Source organism: Passer montanus, unplaced genomic scaffold (genome assembly GCF_014805655.1).
Source record: "Passer montanus isolate IOZ18808 unplaced genomic scaffold, ASM1480565v1 scaffold459, whole genome shotgun sequence".
NCBI lineage: Eukaryota > Metazoa > Chordata > Aves > Passeriformes > Passeridae > Passer > Passer montanus.
Window position 1 is genome coordinate 13,521 of NW_024369474.1, and position 19,124 is coordinate 32,644.

At 53.1% G+C, this 19,124-nt stretch overlaps 1 protein-coding gene and 2 long non-coding RNA genes across 3 annotated transcripts in view; 1 reads left to right on the forward strand and 2 right to left on the reverse strand.

Moving 5' to 3' along the window:
• The window catches only part of LOC120508199, a 2,693-nt gene extending 1,641 nt beyond the window's left edge, over positions 1 to 1,052 (reverse strand). The window contains exons 1-2 of the long non-coding RNA XR_005628952.1: positions 952 to 1,052; positions 328 to 754 (exon numbers count right to left, since the gene is read on the reverse strand). This is a non-coding gene — a long non-coding RNA (uncharacterized LOC120508199). The remainder of the gene's footprint in view (positions 1 to 327; positions 755 to 951) is intronic.
• Positions 1 to 18,670, reverse strand: part of LOC120508198 (sarcoplasmic/endoplasmic reticulum calcium ATPase 1-like) — a gene marked incomplete at its 5' end in the record, with an annotated part of 21,347 nt that extends 2,677 nt beyond the window's left edge. The window contains 12 exons of the mRNA XM_039721569.1: positions 2,240 to 2,357; positions 3,755 to 3,888; positions 3,979 to 4,064; positions 7,729 to 7,958; positions 9,330 to 9,436; positions 9,638 to 10,009; positions 10,967 to 11,185; positions 12,250 to 12,448; positions 14,010 to 14,098; positions 15,670 to 15,836; positions 17,442 to 17,755; positions 18,573 to 18,670. Coding sequence (XP_039577503.1) covers positions 2,240 to 2,357; positions 3,755 to 3,888; positions 3,979 to 4,064; positions 7,729 to 7,958; positions 9,330 to 9,436; positions 9,638 to 10,009; positions 10,967 to 11,185; positions 12,250 to 12,448; positions 14,010 to 14,098; positions 15,670 to 15,836; positions 17,442 to 17,755; positions 18,573 to 18,670 — 2,133 coding nt within the window. The remainder of the gene's footprint in view (positions 1 to 2,239; positions 2,358 to 3,754; positions 3,889 to 3,978; positions 4,065 to 7,728; positions 7,959 to 9,329; positions 9,437 to 9,637; positions 10,010 to 10,966; positions 11,186 to 12,249; positions 12,449 to 14,009; positions 14,099 to 15,669; positions 15,837 to 17,441; positions 17,756 to 18,572) is intronic.
• LOC120508200 lies at positions 5,746 to 7,233 on the forward strand. Its single transcript, XR_005628953.1, has 3 exons — positions 5,746 to 6,276; positions 6,549 to 6,912; positions 7,197 to 7,233. It is a non-coding gene; the product is annotated as an uncharacterized LOC120508200 (long non-coding RNA).
• Positions 18,671 to 19,124: the final 454 nt, after the last annotated feature.

Genomic DNA, 19,124 nt, shown 5'->3' on the forward strand with positions numbered 1-19,124 from the left:
AAGCCAACGACCACCACACCAATGCCCACCACCCCAATGCCCCCAAGGCCACCACCTTGATGACCACCAGCTTGATGACCACCAAGCCAACGTCCACAAACCCAATGACCACCAACCCAATGTCCCCAAGGCCACCACCTTGATGACCACCAGCTTGATGACCACCAAGCCAACGTCCACAAACCCAATGACCACCAACCCAATGTCCCCAGGGCCACTACCTTAATGGCCACCAACCCCATGACCACCATCTTGATGTCCCCAAGGCCACCACCCCAATGACCACCAACCCAATGACCACCACCCCAATGTCCCCAAGGCCACCACCTCCATGACCACCAACCCCATGACCACCATCTTGATGTCCCCAAGGCCACCACCTTGATGGCCACCAACCCAATGACCACCAGGTCAATGACCACCACCTCAATGGCCACCACCCAACGGCCACCACCCAATGGCCACCAACCCCATGACCACCAACTCAATGTCCCCAAGGCCACCAACCTCAATGACCACCATCTTGATGTCTCCAAGGCCACCACCCCAATGACCACCAACCCCATGACCACCAGCTCAATGACCACCACCCCAATGTCCCCAAGGCCACCACCTCAATGGCCACCAACCCAATGACCACCAGGTCAATGACCACCACCTGAATGACCGCCACCCAACGGCCACCACCCCAATGACCACCACACAATGACCACCACACAATGACCACCAACCCAATGTCCCCCAAGGCCACCACCTTGATGACCATCATCTTGATGACCCCCAGCTTGATGACCACCAAGCCAACGTCCACAAACCCAATGACCACCAACCCAATGTCCCCCAAGGCCACCACCTTGAGCACCATCATCTTGATGACCACCAGCTTGATGACCACCAAGCCTACGTCCACAAACCCAATGACCACCAACCCAATGTCCCCAAGGCCACCACCTTGATGACCACCAGCTTGATGACCACCAAGCCAACGTCCACAAACCCAATGACCACCAACCCAATGTCCCCAAGGCCACTACCTTAATGGCCACCAACCCCATGACCACCAACCCAATGTCCCCAAGGCCACCATCTTGATGGTCACCACCCAATGATCACGATCCCAATGTCCCCAAGGCCACCACCTTGATGACCACCAGCTTGATGACCACCAAGCCAACGTCCACAAACCCAATGACCACCAACCCAATGTCCCCAAGGCCACCAACCTCAATGACCACCATCTTGATGTCTCCAAGGCCACCACCCCAATGACCACCAACCCCATGACCACCAGCTCAATGACCACCACCCCAATGTCCCCAAGGCCACCACCTCAATGGCCACCAACCCAATGACTGACAACCCCATGACCACCATCTTGATGTCCCCAAGGCCACCACCCCAATGGCCACCAACCCCATGACCACCAGCTCAATGACCACCAACCCAATCATGGTCACCAACCTCAATGACCACTACCCAATGTCCCCAAGGCCACCACCTCAATGGCCACCATCCAATGACCACCAGCTCGATGACCACCAGCTTGAGGCCACCAACCCAATGACCACCAACCCAAAGACCACCAACCCAACGACCACCACCTCAATGACCACCACCCCCCTGACCACCACCCTGACGTCCCCAAGGCCACCACCTTGATGGCCACCAACCCAATGACCACCAGCTCGATGACCACCAGCTTGATGCCACCACCCCAATGACCACCACCCAAAGACCACCACCTCAGTGACCACCACCTCAGTGACCACCACCCTGACGTCCCCAAGGCCACCACCTTGATGGCCACCAACCCAATGACCACCAGCTCGATGACCACCATCTTGATGTCCCCAAGGCCACCACCCCAATGACCACCAACCCCATGACCACCAACCCAATGACCACCAACCCAATGTCCCCAAGGCTACCACCTCAATGGCCACCAACCCAATGACTGACAACCCCATGACCACCATCTTGATGTCCCCAAGGCCACCACCTTGATGGCCACCGCCCAATGACCACCAACTCAATGTCCCCAAGGCCACCACCTTGATGGCCACCGCCCAATGACCACCAACCCAATGACCACCAACCCAATGACCACCAAACCCATGACCACCAACCCAATGTCCCCAAGGCCACCGCCCAATGACCACCACCCCCCTGACCACCACCCCGGCGTCCCCAAGGCCACCAGCCCAAGGCCGCCCCCGCGGTGTCCCCGGTGTCCCCTTACGGGCAGGGGGTCGATGTAGAGGATGACGAAGTGCAGGGACATGGAGAGGCAGATGGAGCCCATCAGCCAGATGTTCACCCACGGCGGCATCCGGGCCAGCGACTGGTTCTCGGACAGGCTGGGGACAGCGGGGTCACCAGGAGGTCATGGGGACATCGGGGACATGGGGGACATCGGGGACATCAGGGGGTCATGGGGACATTGGGGACATTGGGGTGGACAAGGACCATCAACCAGATGTTCTCCCATGGTGGCATCTGGGTGGGGTTCTTGGACAGGCTGGGGACAGCGGGGACATTGAGGTGACCATGGGGACATCGGGGACATGGGGGACATCGGGGTCACCAGGGGGTCATGGGGACATTGGGGACATTGGGGACATTGGGGTCACCAGGAGGTCATGGGGACATCGGGGACATTGGGGACATCGGGGACATTGGGGACATTGGGGACATTGGGGTGGACAGGGCCCATCAACCAGATGTTCTCCCATGGTGGCATCTGGCTGGGGTTCATGGACAGGCTGGGGACAGCGGGGACATTGAGGTGACCATGGGGACATCGGGGTCACCAGGAGGTCATGGGGACATCGGGGACATTGGGGACATCGGGGTCACCAGGGGGTCATGGGGACATTGGGGACATTGGGGTGGACAAGGACCATCAGCCAGATGTTCTCCCATGGTGGCATCTGGCTGGGGTTCATGGACAGGTTGGGGACATTGGGGACATCACCATGATGACCATGACCGTGATGACAATGATGACCATGGTGACCATGACCATGGTGACCATGACCATGACAATGACAACGATGACAATAACAATGACCATGACCATGACCAAAGTGACAATGACCAAGGTGACAATGGTGACAATGACCACGGTGACGTGTCCCTCACCTGTTGAGGGCGTTGCACATCTCCATGGTCACCATGATGACCATGACCATGATGACAACAATGACCAAGATGACCATGACATTATGACCATGACCATGACCATAACTGTGATGACCATGACAATAACGATGACAATGACCACGATGACCATGACCAAGGTGACAATGACCATGGTGACAGTGACCAAGGTGACAATGACCAAGGTGACCACGGTGACAATGGCCACGGTGACGCGTCCCTCACCTGTTGAGGGTGTTACACATCTCCATGGTCACCATGATGACCATGACCATGGTGACCATGACAACAACAACGATGACAATAACGATGACCATGACCATGACCAAGGTGACAATGACCAAGGTGACCACGGTGACAATGGCCACGGTGACGCGTCCCTCACCTGTTGAGGGCGTTGCACATCTCGATGGTCACCAGCACCGACAGCGCCATCGTCATCGGCACCGGCGACTCGAAGATGTCGCAGTCCAAGCCCTCGAAGTCCACGTTGTGCTCCGAGCACTGCATGAAGTGGGTCTGATGACCATGACCACAACCATGACCATGACCAAGGTGACAATGACCAAGGTGACCACGGTGACGTGTCCCTCACCTGTTGAGGGCGTTGCACATCTCGATGGTCACCAGCACCGACAGCGCCATCGTCATCGGCACCGGCGACTCGAAGATGTCGCAGTCCAAGCCCTCGAAGTCCACGTTGTGCTCCGAGCACTGCATGAAGTGGGTCTGGGGGGACATCGGGGTCACCTCGGGGTCACCTCGGGGTCACCAGCTCAGGGACGCCTCGGGGACACCTGGGGACACCTGGGGACTCACCAGCTGGTGGTAGCTGACGTTGGGCCCGTCCTCGGCGAAGAGGAACCACCAGGCGGCCGCTCCCACCGTGGCGGCGCCGACGTAGCCTGGGGGGACAGGGGGGGGTTGGGGACACCTGGGGACACCCTGGGGACACCTGGGGACACCTGGGGGTCTCCAAGGGGCCACCCCGGGTTCTCCAGGTGGTTTTTTGGGCTCTTCAGGTGGTTTTTTGGGGTCTCCAGGTGGTTTTTGGGGTTTCCAGGTGGATTTTTGGGGTCTCAAGGTGTTTTTTTGGGGTTTCCAGGTTGTTTTTGGGGTCTCAAGGTGGTTTTTGGGCTCTTCAGGTGATTTTTTGGGGTTTCCAGGTGGTTTTTTGGGGTTTTCATGAAAATTTTTGGGGTCTCAAGGTGGTTTTTGGGGTCTCAAGGTGATTTTTTGGGGTTTTCAGGAGGTTTTGGGGGTCTCCAGGTGTTTTTTTGGGGTCTCCAGGTGGTTTTTTGGGGTTTTCATGAAAATTTTTGGGGTCTCAAGGTGATTTTTTGGGGTTTTCAGGTGGTTTTTGTGGTCTCAAGGTGGTTTTTTTGGGGTTTCCAGGAGGTTTTGGGGGTCTCCAGGTGGTTTTTTGGGCTCTTCAGGTGTTTTTTTGGGGTCTCCAGGTGTTTTTTTTGGGGTCTCCAGGTGGTTTTTGGGGGTCTCCAAGTGGTTTTTTGGGGTCTTCAGGTGGTTCCATGAGGTTCTCGAGGTGACCCCATGAGGTTCCTCAAGGAACCTTCTCCATGGAAGTCTCCAGGTGTTTTTTTTGTGGTTTTCGTGTGGTTTTTGGGGTCCCCAGGATGGTATTTTTGGGTCCACGAGCTGACCACCACCAGCTCCCAGGTGACCCAACTGACCACGAGCCAACCCCAGATGACCCAAGTGACCAAGGTGACCACGAACTGACCCTAACCCTAACCAGGTGACCCAAATGACCACAAACTGACCACCAGGAGATGTAGATGACCCAACTGATCACAAACTGACCACTAGATGACCCAAATGACCACAAACTGACCATGAGGTGACCTAGATGACCTAAATGACCACGAACTGACCACCAGGTGACCCAACTGACCATGAACTGACCATTAGGTGACCCAGATGACCCAACTGACCATGAACTGACCACCAGGTGACCCAACTGACCCAACTGACCATGAGCCAACCCCAAATGACCAAAGTGACCAAGGTGACCATGAACTGACCCTCGCCCTACCCAGGTGACCCAAATGACCATGAACTGGCCACCAGGTGACCCAAATGACCCAAATGACCATGAACTGACCATGAACTGACCACCAGGAGATGTAGATGACCCAACTGATCACAAACTGACCACTAGATGACCCAAATGACCACAAACTGACCATGAGGTGACCTAGATGACACAACTGACCTCGAACTGACCACCAGGTGACTGAGATCACCCAACTGACCATGAGCCAACCCCAAATGACCAAAGTGACCAAGGTGACCATGAACTGACCACCAGGTGATCTAGATGACCCAAGTGACCACAAACTGACCACCAGATGACCCAAATGTCCACGAGCTGACCACCAGGTGATCCAAATGACCATGAACTGACCACTAGATGACCCAAATGACCACGAACTGACCACCAGATGACCCAAGTGACCACGAGCTGACCACGAGGTGACCGCAGGTTGTCTCACCTCCGATGGCCAGGTAGCGGAAGAAGAGCCAGCCCGAGATGAGCGGCTCCTTGGGGCTGCGCGGGGGCTTGGCCATGAGCCCACCTGAGCCAGGTGACCTCCAACTGACCACCAGGTGACCCACATGACCCAAATGACCATGGACTGACCATGACGTGACCCAAGTGACCCAACTGACCTCGAACTGACCACCAGGTGACTGAGATCACCCAACTGACCATGAGCCAATCCCAAATGACCCAAGTGACCAAGGTGACCACGAACTGACCCTAGCCCTACCCAGGTGACCCAAGTGACCATGAACTGACCACCAGCTGATCCAGATGACCATGAGTCAACCCCAAATGACCAAGGTGACTCAGGTGGTCAAGGAGATCATGAACTGACCACCAGGTGATCCAGATAACCATGAGCCAACCTCAAATGACCAAGGTGACCATGAACTGACCACGAGGTGACCCAAATGACCATGAACTGACCACCAGGTGACCCAACTGATCCAACTGACCATGAGCCAACCCCAGATGACCAAAGTGACCAAGGTGACCACGAACTGACCCTGGCCCTACCCAGGTGACCCAACTGACCACGAACTGACCACCAGGTGACCCAACTGACCATGAACTGACCATTAGGTGACCCAGATGACCCAACTGACCATGAACTGACCACCAGGTGACCCAACTGACCATGAACTGACCGCCAGGTGACCCAACTGACCCAACTGACCATGAGCCAACCCCAAATGACCAAAGTGACCAAGGTGACCATGAACTGACCCTCGCCCTACCCAGGTGACCCAAATGACCATGAACTGGCCACCAGGTGACCCAAATGACCCAAATGACCATGAACTGACCATGAACTGACCACCAGGAGATGTAGATGACCCAACTGATCACAAACTGACCACTAGATGACCCAAATGACCACAAACTGACCACCAGGTGACCTAGATGACCCAAATGACCATGAACTGATCATGAGGTGACCTAGATGACCTAAATGACCATGAACTGACCACCAGGTGACCCAAATGTCCACGAACTGACCACCAGGTGATCCAAATGACCATGAACAGACCACTAGATGACTCAAATGACCATGAACTGACCACCAGGAGATGTAGATGACCCAAACGACCACAAACTGACCACCAGGTGACCTAGATGACCCAAATGACCATGAACTGACCATGAGGTGACCTAGATGACCTAAATGACCACAAACTGACCACCAGGTGATCTAGATGACCCAACTGACCACAAACTGACCACCAGGTGACCTAGATGACCCAAATGACCATGAACTGATCATGAGGTGACCTAGATGACCTAAATGACCATGAACTGACCACCAGGTGACCCAAATGTCCACGAACTGACCACCAGGTGATCCAAATGACCATGAACAGACCACTAGATGACTCAAATGACCATGAACTGACCACCAGGAGATGTAGATGACCCAAATGACCACGAACTGACCACTAGATGACTCAAATGACCATGAACTGACCACCAGGTGACCCAAATGACCACAAACTGACCATTAGGTGACCTAGATGACACAACGGACCATGAACTGACCACCAGGTGACCCAAATGACCACAAACTGACCACCAGGAGATGTAGATGACCCAAATGACCACGAACTGACCACTAGATGACTCAAATGACCACAAACTGACCACCAGGTGACCCAAACGACCTTGAACTGACCACCAGGTGACCCAAGTGACCACGAACTGACCATCAGGAGACATAGATGACCCAAGTGACCACAAACTGACCACCAGATGACCCAACTGACCACAAAGTGACCACGAGGTGACCGCAGGTTGTCTCACCTCCGATGGCCAGGTAGCGGAAGAAGAGCCAGCCCGAGATGAGCGGCTCCTTGGGGCTGCGCGGGGGCTTGAACTGACCATCAGGAGACATAGATGACCCAAGTGACCACGAACTGACCACTAGATGACTCAAATGACCACAAACTGACCACCAGATGACCCAACTGACCACAAAGTGACCACGAGGTGACCGCAGGTTGTCTCACCTCCGATGGCCAGGTAGCGGAAGAAGAGCCAGCCCGAGATGAGCGGCTCCTTGGGGCTGCGCGGGGGCTTGTCCATGATGTCCAGGTCGGGCGGGTTGAAGCCCAGCGCGGTGGCCGGCAGCCCGTCGGTCACCAGATTGACCCAGAGCAGCTGCACCGGGATCAGCGCCTCGGGCAGGCCCAGCGCCTGATCCAGATGACCATGAGTCAACCCCAAATGACCAAGGTGACTCAGGTGGTCAAGGAGATCATGAACTGACCACCAGGTGATCCAGATAACCATGAGCCAACCTCAAATGACCAAGGTGACCATGAACTGACCACGAGGTGACCCAAATGACCATGAACTGACCACCAGGTGACCCAACTGATCCAACTGACCATGAGCCAACCCCAGATGACCAAAGTGACCAAGGTGACCACGAACTGACCCTGGCCCTACCCAAAACTACGTCAAAAGTTGATGGTTGCAGCCTAAATTACGTTAAATTGGTGGTGGAGCTCCATAACTACGTCAAATGTTCATGGTTGCACCCAAAATAATGTGAAATCGGTGGTGGGACTCCAAAACTACATCAAATGTTCATGGTTGCAACCAAAACTACATTAAATGGGTGGTGGGACTTCAAAACTACGTCAGAAGTTGGTGGTGAAATCCCCTTCAATCAATGACAGTTGACCACCACACCCCCATAAATCCATGGCAGACCCCCATAACCACCTCGAAACCCACTCAAAACCCCATAAATCCATGGTGGACCCCCACAACCACGTTCACCAAGAACCTTCAACTCCAAACCTCCATAAATCCATGCTGGACCTCCATAACCACACCCAAACCCACTCAAAACCCCATAAATCCATGGTGGACCCCCACAACCACGTTCACCAAGAACCTTCAACTCCAAACCTCCATAAATCCATGCTGGACCTCCATAACCACACCCAAACCCACTCAAAACCCCATAAATCCATGGTGGACCCCCACAACCACGTTCACCAAGAACCTTCAACTCCAAACCTCCATAAATCCATGCTGGACCTCCATAACCACACCCAAACCCACTCAAAACCCCATAAATCCATGGTGGACCTCCATATCCATGTCCACCAAGACCTTACAACCCTAAACCCCCATAAACCCATGGTGGACCTCCATAACCACATCCAAACCCCCTCAAACCTCCTCAAATCCCCATAAATCCATGGTGGACCCCCATAACCACATCCAAACCCCCTCAAACCTCCTCAAATCCCCATAAATCCATGGTGGACCCCCATAACCACATCCAAAACCACTCAAACCCCCTCAAACCCATGGTGGACCTCCATAACCACATCCAAAACCACTGAAACCCACTGAAACGCCCTCAAACCCCCATAAATCCATGGTGGACCCCCATAACCACATCCAAAACCACTCAAACCCCCTCAAACCCATGGTGGACCCCCATAACCACGTCCAACAAGACCCTTTCCCCCACAAATCCATGGTGGACCTCCATAACCACATCCAAAACCACTCAAACCCCTACCAAACCTCCATAAATCCATGGTGGACCTCCATAACCACATCCAAAACCACTCAAACCCCCTCAAACCCATGGTGGACCCCCATAACCACCTCCCCGCTCCTCACCATGGCGGTGATCTCGTCGAAGGACTGCAGGAACTCCACGATCTTGGACTTGTGGGTGGGCTCAAACCCCTTCAAACCCCCTCAAACCCACTCAAACCCATGGTGGGCCTCCATAACCACGTCCACCAAGACCTTACAACCCTAAACCCCCATAAATCCATGCTGGACCTCCATAACCACGTCCAAACCCACTCAAACCCCTACCAAACCTCCATAAATCCATGGTGGACCTCCATAACCACATCCAAAACCACTCAAACCCCCTCAAACCCATGGTGGACCTCCACAACCACGTCCGCTCCTCACCATGGCGGTGATCTCGTCGAAGGACTGCAGGAACTCCACGATCTTGGACTTGTGGGTGGGCTCGACGCGGGCGAAGCAGCAGGCGCGGCGGCAGGCCTCGCGCTGCTCGGACAGCGGCAGGTCGTCGAACTCGCGGCCGGTGTAGGCGCGGCCGGTGACCTCCTCGTCCTCGCCGAAGATGCCGATGCGGCGGCAGATGGCGATGGCCGTGCCCTTGTTGTCGCCCGTGATCATGATGACGCGGATGCCGGCGTCGCGGCACAGGCGGATGGAGCCCATCACCTCCTTGCGCGGCGGGTCCAGCATGCCCACGCAGCCCACGAAGGTCAGGTCGGTCTGGGGGCGGTGGAGAACGGGGGGACGTCAGGGAGAAACGGGGTGGGACCGAGGGAAATGGAAGTTTTGGGGTCGAGGTGGAGCAGGAAGCTCCAAAAATTGAATTTTTGAGGTCGTGGTAGAGCAGGAACCTCCAAAAATGGATTTTTTGGGGTCGTGGTGGAACAGGAACCTCCAAAAATGGATTTTTTGGGGTCGTGGTAGACCAGGAACCCAACCCAAAATGAGGTTTTGGAGGTGGTGGTGGAGCAGGAAGCTCCAAAAATGGAAGTTTTGGAGGCCACCAAGGACCAGGAACCTCCAAAAATGGAAGTTTGGAGGTCGTGGTAGACCAGGAACCTCAAAAAAAGGGGTTTTGGAGGTCGTGGTGGAGCAGGAACCTCCAAAAAGGAATTTTTGGAGGTCATGATAGAGAAGGAACCCCAAACGCCCCAAAACGAGCTCCCACCACCCAAAAAGAGCTCCCACCACCCAAATCGAGGTCCCACCACCCAAAAACGAGGTCCCAGCACCCAAAATGAGCTCCCACCACCCAAAACGAGCTCCCACCACCCAAAAACGAGGTCCCACCACCCAAAACAAGGTCCCACCACCCAAAACGAGGTCTTTTTTGGGGTCGTGGTGGAACAGGAACCTCCAAAAATGGATTTTTTGGGGTCGTGGTAGACCAGGAACCCCAAAAAAGGAAGTTTTGGAGGCCACCAAGGACCAGGAACCTCCAAAAATGGAAGTTTGGAGGTCGTGGTAGACCAGGAACCTCAAAAAAAGGGGTTTTGGAGGTCGTGGTGGAGCAGGAACCTCCAAAAAGGAATTTTTGGAGGTCATGATAGAGAAGGAACCCCAAACGCCCCAAAACGAGCTCCCACCACCCAAAAAGAGCTCCCACCACCCAAATCGAGGTCCCACCACCCAAAAACGAGGTTCCACCACCCAAAATGAGCTCCCACCACCCAAAACCTCGTACTCGGCGAACTTGGAGGAGTCCTCGAGGACCATGTCCTCCTTCTTGGGCGGCGTGTCGCGGGTGGCCAGGGCCAGGCAGCGCAGCGTGTCCCGGCCCGTGCCCCACTCCTTGATGACGCTCTGGATCTTCTCCTTGACCGCCGGCGTCAGAGGCACCCGCGTGGTGCCCACGCGCACGTAGTTACAGCGGTCGATGACGCCCTCGGGGGCACCCTGGGGGGGACACGGGTGTCACCAGGGGTGGTGGGACCCAGGTTGGAGAAGTTTGGAGAAGGTTTCAGAAGTTTTGGGGTGGTGGGACCCAGGTTGGAGATGGTTTGGGATGGTGGGACCCAGGTTGGAGAAGGTTTGGGGTGGTGGGATGGAGTTACAGCGGTCGATGACGCCCTCGAGGGCACTCTGGGGTGGGACAGGGGTGTCACCAGGGGTGGTGGCACTTGGGGACATCACGATGGGGTGGTGGGACTGAGGTGTGAGAAGGTTGGAGAAGATTTGAGAAGGTTTGGAGAAGGTTTGGGGTGGTGGGACCCAGGTTGGAGATGGTTTGGAGTAGTGAGATCAACGTTGGAGAAGGTTTGGGGTGGTGGGACCAAGGCTGGAGATGGTTTGGGGTGGTGGGACCAAGGTTGGAGAAGGTTGGAGATGGTTTGGAGTGGTGGGACCCAGGTTTGGGAAGGTTTGGGATGGTGGGACTGAGGTTGGAGAAGGTTTGGGGTGGTGGGACCCAGTTTGGAGATGGTTTGGAGTAGTGAGATCAAAATTGGAGAAGGTTTGGGGTGGTGGGACCCAGGTTGGAGAAGTTTGGAGAAGGTTGGAGAAGGTTTGGGGTGGTGGGATCAAGGTTGGAGAGGGTTGGAGAAGGTTTGGTGTTCTGGAACCCAGGCTGGAGAGGTTTTGGGGTGGTGGGATCAACGTTGGAGAAGGTTTGGGGTGGTGGGACCCAGGTTGGAGAAGTTTGGAGAAGGTTGGAGAAGGTTTGGGGTGGTGGGATCAAGGTTGGAGAGGGTTGGAGAAGGTTTGGTGTTCTGGAACCCAGGCTGGAGAGGTTTTGGGGTGGTGGGATCAACGTTGGAGAAGGTTTGGGGTGGTGGGATCAAGGTTTGGGGTGGTGGGACCGAGGTTGGAGAAGGTTTGAGAAGGTTTGAGAAGGTTTGGGGTGGCAGAACATGCTCATGGGGTGGTGTGACCCAGATGACACCCCCAGGTGGCCTCAGGTGACCCCCAGGTGGCCCCAGGTGGCCCCAGGTGGCCCAGGGGACGTCCCCACGGGGACCCACCTTGACGAACATCTTGTTGCCCACGGCGGCGCGCGAGGCCTTGGCCGGCGAGCAGAAGACCGACATGGACTTCCTGTCCCTGGAGAACTCCAGCGTGAACTCCTTCTTCATCAGCTGCTTGATCACCTGCGGGGACACGGGACACCGGGTGGGACACGGGACACCGGGTGGGACACGGGCCTGGGGAACCTTGAGGAACCTTGAGGAGCCTTGAGGGACACCAAGGTCAAGGAGGACATCGGGGTCAAGGGGGACATGGGGACACCAGGGGTCACCAAGGTCATGGGGGACATTGGGGACATTGGGGACATTGGGGGCAGCAGGGACAGGAGAACCTTGAGGAACCTTGAGGAGCCTTGAGGGACACCAAGGCCAAGGAGGACATCGAGGTCAAGGTGGACATGGGGACACTGGGGACATTTGGGGTCATTGGGGTCATGGGGACATTGGGGGCAGCAGGGCCTGGGGAACCTTGAGGAACCTTGAGGGACACCAAGGTCAAGGAGGACATCGAGGTCAAGGGACACTTGGGGACACAAGGGGACATTGGGGACATCAGGGGTCACCAAGGTCATGGGGGACATCAGGGACATCGGGGACATTGGGGACATTGGGGGCAGCAGGGGCAGGAGAACCTTGAGGAACCTTGAGGAGCCTTGAGGAGCCTTGAGGGACATCAAGGTCAAGGAGGACATCGAGGTCAAGGTGGACATGGGGACATTGGGGACATTTGGGGTCATTGGGGACATTGGTGTCAAGGTGGACATTGAGGAACCTTGAGGAACCTTGAGGGACACCAAGGCCAAGGAGAACATCGGGGTCAAGGTGGACACGGGGACATTGGGGACATCACTGGGGACATCTGGGGACCCCGAGGTGACATTTGGGGACCTCAATGTGGCATTTGGGGACCCCGAGGTGCCATTTGGGGACCTCTGAGAAGGTTTTGAGAACATCTGAGGAGGTTTTGGAGGTCTGGAGCTCCTGGGGTGACATTTGGGGACCCCGGGGTGACATTTGGGGACCTCTGAGAAGGTTTTGAGAACATCTGAAGGACCTCAATGTGGCATTTGGGGACCCTGGGGTGACATTTGGGGACCTCTGAGAAGGTTTTGGGAACATCTGAGGAGGTTTTGGAGGTCTGGAGCTCCTGGGGTGGCTTTGAGGACCTCGAGGTGACATTTGGGGACCCTGGGGTGACCTTTGGGGACCCCGAGGTGACATTTGGGGACCCCGGGGTGACATTGGGGACACGCCGCTGGGGACCTCGAGGTGACATTTGGGGACCCTGGGGTGACCTTTGGGGACCCCGAGGTGACATCTGGGGACCTCGAGGTGACATTTGGGGACCCTGGGGTGACCTTTGGGGACCCCGAGGTGACATCTGGGGACCTCGAGGTGACATTTGGGGACCCTGGGGTGACCTTTGGGGACCCCGAGGTGACATCTGGGGACCTCGAGGTGACATTTGGGGACCCTGGGGTGACCTTTGGGGACCCCGAGGTGACATCTGGGGACCTCGAGGTGACATTTGGGGACCCTGGGGTGACCTTTGGGGACCCCGAGGTGACATCTGGGGACCTCGAGGTGACATTTGGGGACCCTGGGGTGACCTTTGGGGACCCCGAGGTGACATCTGGGGACCTCGAGGTGACATTTGGGGACCCTGGGGTGACCTTTGGGGACCCCGAGGTGACATTTGGGGACCCCGGGGTGGCTTTGGGGACCTCGAGGTGACATTGGGGACACGCCGGACTCACACTTCCCCCTCGGGCGCGTAGGTGGAGCCGGTGATGGAGAACTCGTTCAGGGAGCAGACGTCGCCCTCCACCTTGTCCATGATGAACATCTGGGGACAAACGGGGACGTTTTGGGGACACCCAGGGCTCCTCGGGGGGTCCCAGAGGAGTTTTGGGTTCTCCTGGTGGAATTTTGGGTTCTTCTGGTGGAATTTTGGGGTTCCCAGGTGGAATTTTGGGGTTCCTGGGTGGAATTTTGGGTTCCTCAGGAGAATTTTTGTGGTTCCTGAGAGGAATTTTGGGTTCTCCTGGTGGAATTTTGGGTTCTTCTGGTGGAATTTTGGGGTTCCCAGGTGGAATTTTGGGGTTCCTGGGTGGAATTTTGGGTTCCTCAGGAGAATTTTTGGGGTTCCTGAGAGGAATTTTGGGTTCTCCAGGAGGAATTTTGGGGTTTCCATGGAAATTTTGGGGTTCCCGGGTGGAATTTTGGGGTTCCCGGGTGGAATTTTGGGGTTCCCGGGTGGAATTTTGGGGTTCCCGGGTGGAATTTTGGGGTTCCCGGGTGGAATTTTGGGGTTTTTGGAAAAATTTTGGGTTCTCCATGGGAATTTTTGGGATTCCTTAAGGAATTTTGGGTTCTTCTGGAGGAATTTTGGGGTTTCCATGGAAATTTTGGGGTTCCCGGGTGGAATTTTGGGGTTCCCGGGTGGAATTTTGGGGTTCCCGGGTGGAATTTTGGGGTTCCCGGGTGGAATTTTGGGGTTCCCGGGTGGAATTTTGGGGTTTTTGGAAAAATTTTGGGTTCTCCATGGGAATTTTTGGGATTCCTTAAGGAATTTTGGGTTCTTCTGGAGGAATTTTGGGGTTTCCATGGAAATTTTGGGGTTCCCGGGTGGAATTTTGGGTTCCTCAGGAGAACTTTTGGGGTTCCTGAGAGGAAATTTGGGTTCTCCTGGTGGAATTTTGGGTTCTCCTGGAGAAATTTTTGGGTTCTCCAGGAGGAATTTTAGGTTCTCCATGGAATTTTGAAGTTCTCCAGAAGAAATGTTGAGGTTTTAACGAAAACTTTGAGGTTTTTATGGAAATTTTGAGGTTCCCATGGAATTTTTTGGCTCTCCAGAAGAAATTTTGGGTTCTCCAGAAGAAACTTTGAGGTTTTAATAAAAACTTTGAGGTTTCCATGGAAATTTTGAGGTTCTCCAGAAGAAATTTGATGTTTTTATGGAAATTTTGACGTTTCCATGGAAATTTTGGGTTCTCCAGAGGAAGTTCCCCAGAAGAAATTTTGAGGTTTTAACGAAAACTTTGAGGTTTCCATGGAAATTTTGAGGTTCCCATGGAATTTTTTGGCTCTCCAGAAGAAATTTTGGGTTCTCCAGAAGAAACTTTGAGGTTTTAATGAAAACTTTGAGGTTTCCATGGAAAGTTTGAGGTTCTCCAGAAGAAATTTGATGTTTTTATGGAAATTTTGACGTTTCCATGGAAATTTTGGGTTCTCCAGAAGAAACTTTGAGGTTTTAATGGAAATTTTGAGGTTCTCCAGGAGAAATTTTGAGGTCTCCATGGAAATTCTGGGTTCTCCAGGAGAAATTTGATGTTTTAATGGAAATTTTGAGGTTCCCATGGAAATTCGAGGTTCTCCAGGAGACATTTTGGGGTTTTGGGAGTTCTGGGGCCCCACCTTGCAGACGGACATCTGGTTGGTGGTGAGCGTGCCGGTCTTGTCGGAGCAGATGACCGAGGTGCAGCCCAGCGTCTCCACCGAGGGCAGGCTGCGCACGATGGCGTTCTTCTTGGCCATGCGGCGCGTGCCCAGCGCCAGGCACGTGGTGATGACGGCCGGCAGCCCTGGGGACAGCGGGGACACCGCGGTCACCGGGGACACCGGGGGGTGGTCAGAGACCCTCCGTAGTCAGATGGAGACCCCAAAAATGACCATAAATGGTCCAAAAATGACCATGGATGGTCCAAAAAAGAGCATGGATGGTCCAAAAATGACCATGGATGGTCCAAAAATGACCATAAATGGTCCAAAAATGACCACGGATGGTCCAAAAATGACCATGGATGGTCCAAAAAGACCATGGATGGTCCAAAAATGACTATGGATGGTCCAAAAATGACCATGGATGGTCCGTAAATGACCACGAACCTTCTCCAAAACCCCATAAATCACCACAAATGCTCTCAAAAACTCCAAAAATGACCCTGAATGGGCCAAAAATGACCCCAAACCTTCTCCAAAACCCCATAAATCACCACAAATGATCTCAAAAACTCCAAAAATGACCATGGATGGTCCATAAATGGCCACGAACCTTCTCCAAAACCCCATAAATCACCACAAATGCTCTCAAAAACTCCAAAAATGACCCTGAATGGTCCAAAAATGACCCCAAACCTTCTCCAAAACCCCAAAACCCACCCCAAACCTTCTCCAAAACCCCATAAATGACCACAAATGATCCCCATGGATGGTCCATAAATGACCACAAACCTTCTCCAAAACCCCATAAATGACCACAAATGATCCATAAATCACCCCGAACCTCCTCCAAGACCCCACAAACGACCATGAATGGTCCATAAATGACCACAAACCTTCTCCAAAACCCCATAAATGACCACGCATGGTCCATAAATCACCACGAACCTTCTCAAAAACCCCAAAACCCACCCAAAACCCACCCCAAACCTTCTCCAAAACCCCATAAACTACCACAAATGGTCTCCAAAACCCCATAAAAGACCACAAACCTTCTCCAAAACCCCATTAATGACCACGAATGGTCCATAAATCACCACAACCCCACCCCAAACCTTCTCCAAACCCCACAACCCAACTCAAACCTTCTCCAAAACCCCAAAAACGACGACAAATGGTCCATAAATCACCACAAACCTCCTCCAAAACCCCATAAATGACCATAAATGTTCTTCAGAACTCCATAAATCACCCCAAACCCTCCCCAAACCCTCTCCAAAACCCCATAAACGACCACAAATGGTCCATAAATGACCACAAACCACCCCAAACCTTCTCCAAAACCCAATAAACGACCACAAATGGTCTCCAAAACCCCATAAATGACCACAAACCTTCTCAAAAACCCCATAAACGACCCTCAAACCCCACAAATCACCACGAATGGTCCATAAATCACCACAAACCTTCTCCAAACCCCACAAACCCACCCCAAACCCTCCTCAAACCCCACAAATCACCACGAATGGTCCATAAATGACCACAAGCCTTCTCCAAAACCCCATCAATGACAACAAATGGTCTCCAAAACCCAATAAATTACCACAAACCTTCTCCAAAACCCCATAAATGACCACAAACCTTCTCCAAACCCCCACAAATCACCATAAATGTTCTTCAGAACCCCACAAATCACCCCAAACCTTCCCCAAACCCCCACAAATCACCCCAAACCCCCCTCCCCGCACCTTCGGGGATGGCGGCCACGGCCAGGGCGACGGCGATCTTGAAGTAGTAGATGGCGCCGCGGATCCAGGAGCCGCCGTGCACGGGGTCGTTGAAGTGGCCGATGTTGATGGCCCAGACGGCGACGCAGATGAGCGAGATCACCTTGGAGAGCTGCTCGCCGAACTCGTCCAGCTTCTGCTGCAGCGGCGTCTTGTCCTGCTCCGTGGCCGCCATCTCGTCGCGGATCTTGCCGATCTCGGTGTTGACGCCCGTGGCCACCACGATGCCCACGGCCTTGCCCGCCCCGATGTTGGTGCCCTGCAGGGGAACAGGATTTGAGGGTTTTTAGACCCAAAAATGAGATTTTTCACCCTAAAATTGGAGGGGTTTTGGAGCCAAAATTGAGGGATTTTACCCTAAAATGTGGGGGTTTTTTGGACTCAAAATTGAGATTTTTAACGCTAAAATTTGGGGTTTTTTGGACCCAGAAATGAGATTTTTTGACCCAAATTTGGTTGCTTTTTAGAGACAAAATTGAGATTTTTGACCCTAAAATTTGGGGTGTTTTTGGACCCAGAAATGAGATTTTTGACCCTAAAATTTGGGGGTTTTTGGACCCAGAAATGAGATTTTTGACCCAAAATTCGGGGCTTTTTGGAGTCAAAAATGAGATTTTTGACCCTAAAATTTGGGGGTTTTTGACTCAAAATTTGAAATTTTTAACCCTAAAATTTGGGGTTTTTTAGACCCAAAGATGGGATTTTTGACCCTAAATTTGGCTATTTTTGGAGCCAAAAATGAGATTTTTGACCCTAAAATTTGGGGGTTTTTGGACCCAAAAATTGAGATTTTTAACCCTAAAATTTGGGTTTTTTAGACCCAAAAATGAGATTTTTGACCCTAAATTTGGCTATTTTTAGATCCAAAAATGAGATTTTTGACCCTAAAATTTCGAGGTTGTAGAGGCAAAAATCAGTAATTTAATCCCCAAAATTGAGGTTTTTCAGACCAAAATTTAGGGGTTTTTAGACCCAAAGATGAGAGATTTGGTTCCAAAATTTGGGGGGGTTTTGACCCAAAAATGAGGTATTTTACACTAAAATTTGAGGGGGTTTAGACCCAAAAATGAGGGGTTTGGACCCAAAATTTGCCTTTTTGGGCCCAAAAGGGAAGGGCTGTTGCCGATCTCGGTGTTGACGCCCGTGGCCACCACGATGCCCACGGCCTTGCCCGCCCCGATGTTGGTGCCCTGCAGGGGAACAGGATTTGAGGGTTTTTAGACCCAAAAATGAGATTTTTCACCCTAAAATTGGAGGGGTTTTGGAGCCAAAATTGAGGGATTTTACCCTAAAATGTGGGGGTTTTTTGGACTCAAAATTGAGATTTTTAACGCTAAAATTTGGGGTTTTTTGGACCCAGAAATGAGATTTTTTGACCCAAATTTGGTTGCTTTTTAGAGACAAAATTGAGATTTTTGACCCTAAAATTTGGGGTGTTTTTGGACCCAGAAATGAGATTTTTGACCCTAAAATTTGGGGTTTTTTAGAGGTAAAAATGAGATTTTTGACCCAGAAATCGTGGCTTTTTAGAGCCAAAATTGAGATTTTTGACCCTAAAATTTGGCTTTTTTGGAGTCAAAAATGAGATTTTTAGCCCTAAAATTTGGGTTTTTTTGGACCCAGAAATGAGATTTTTGACCCAGA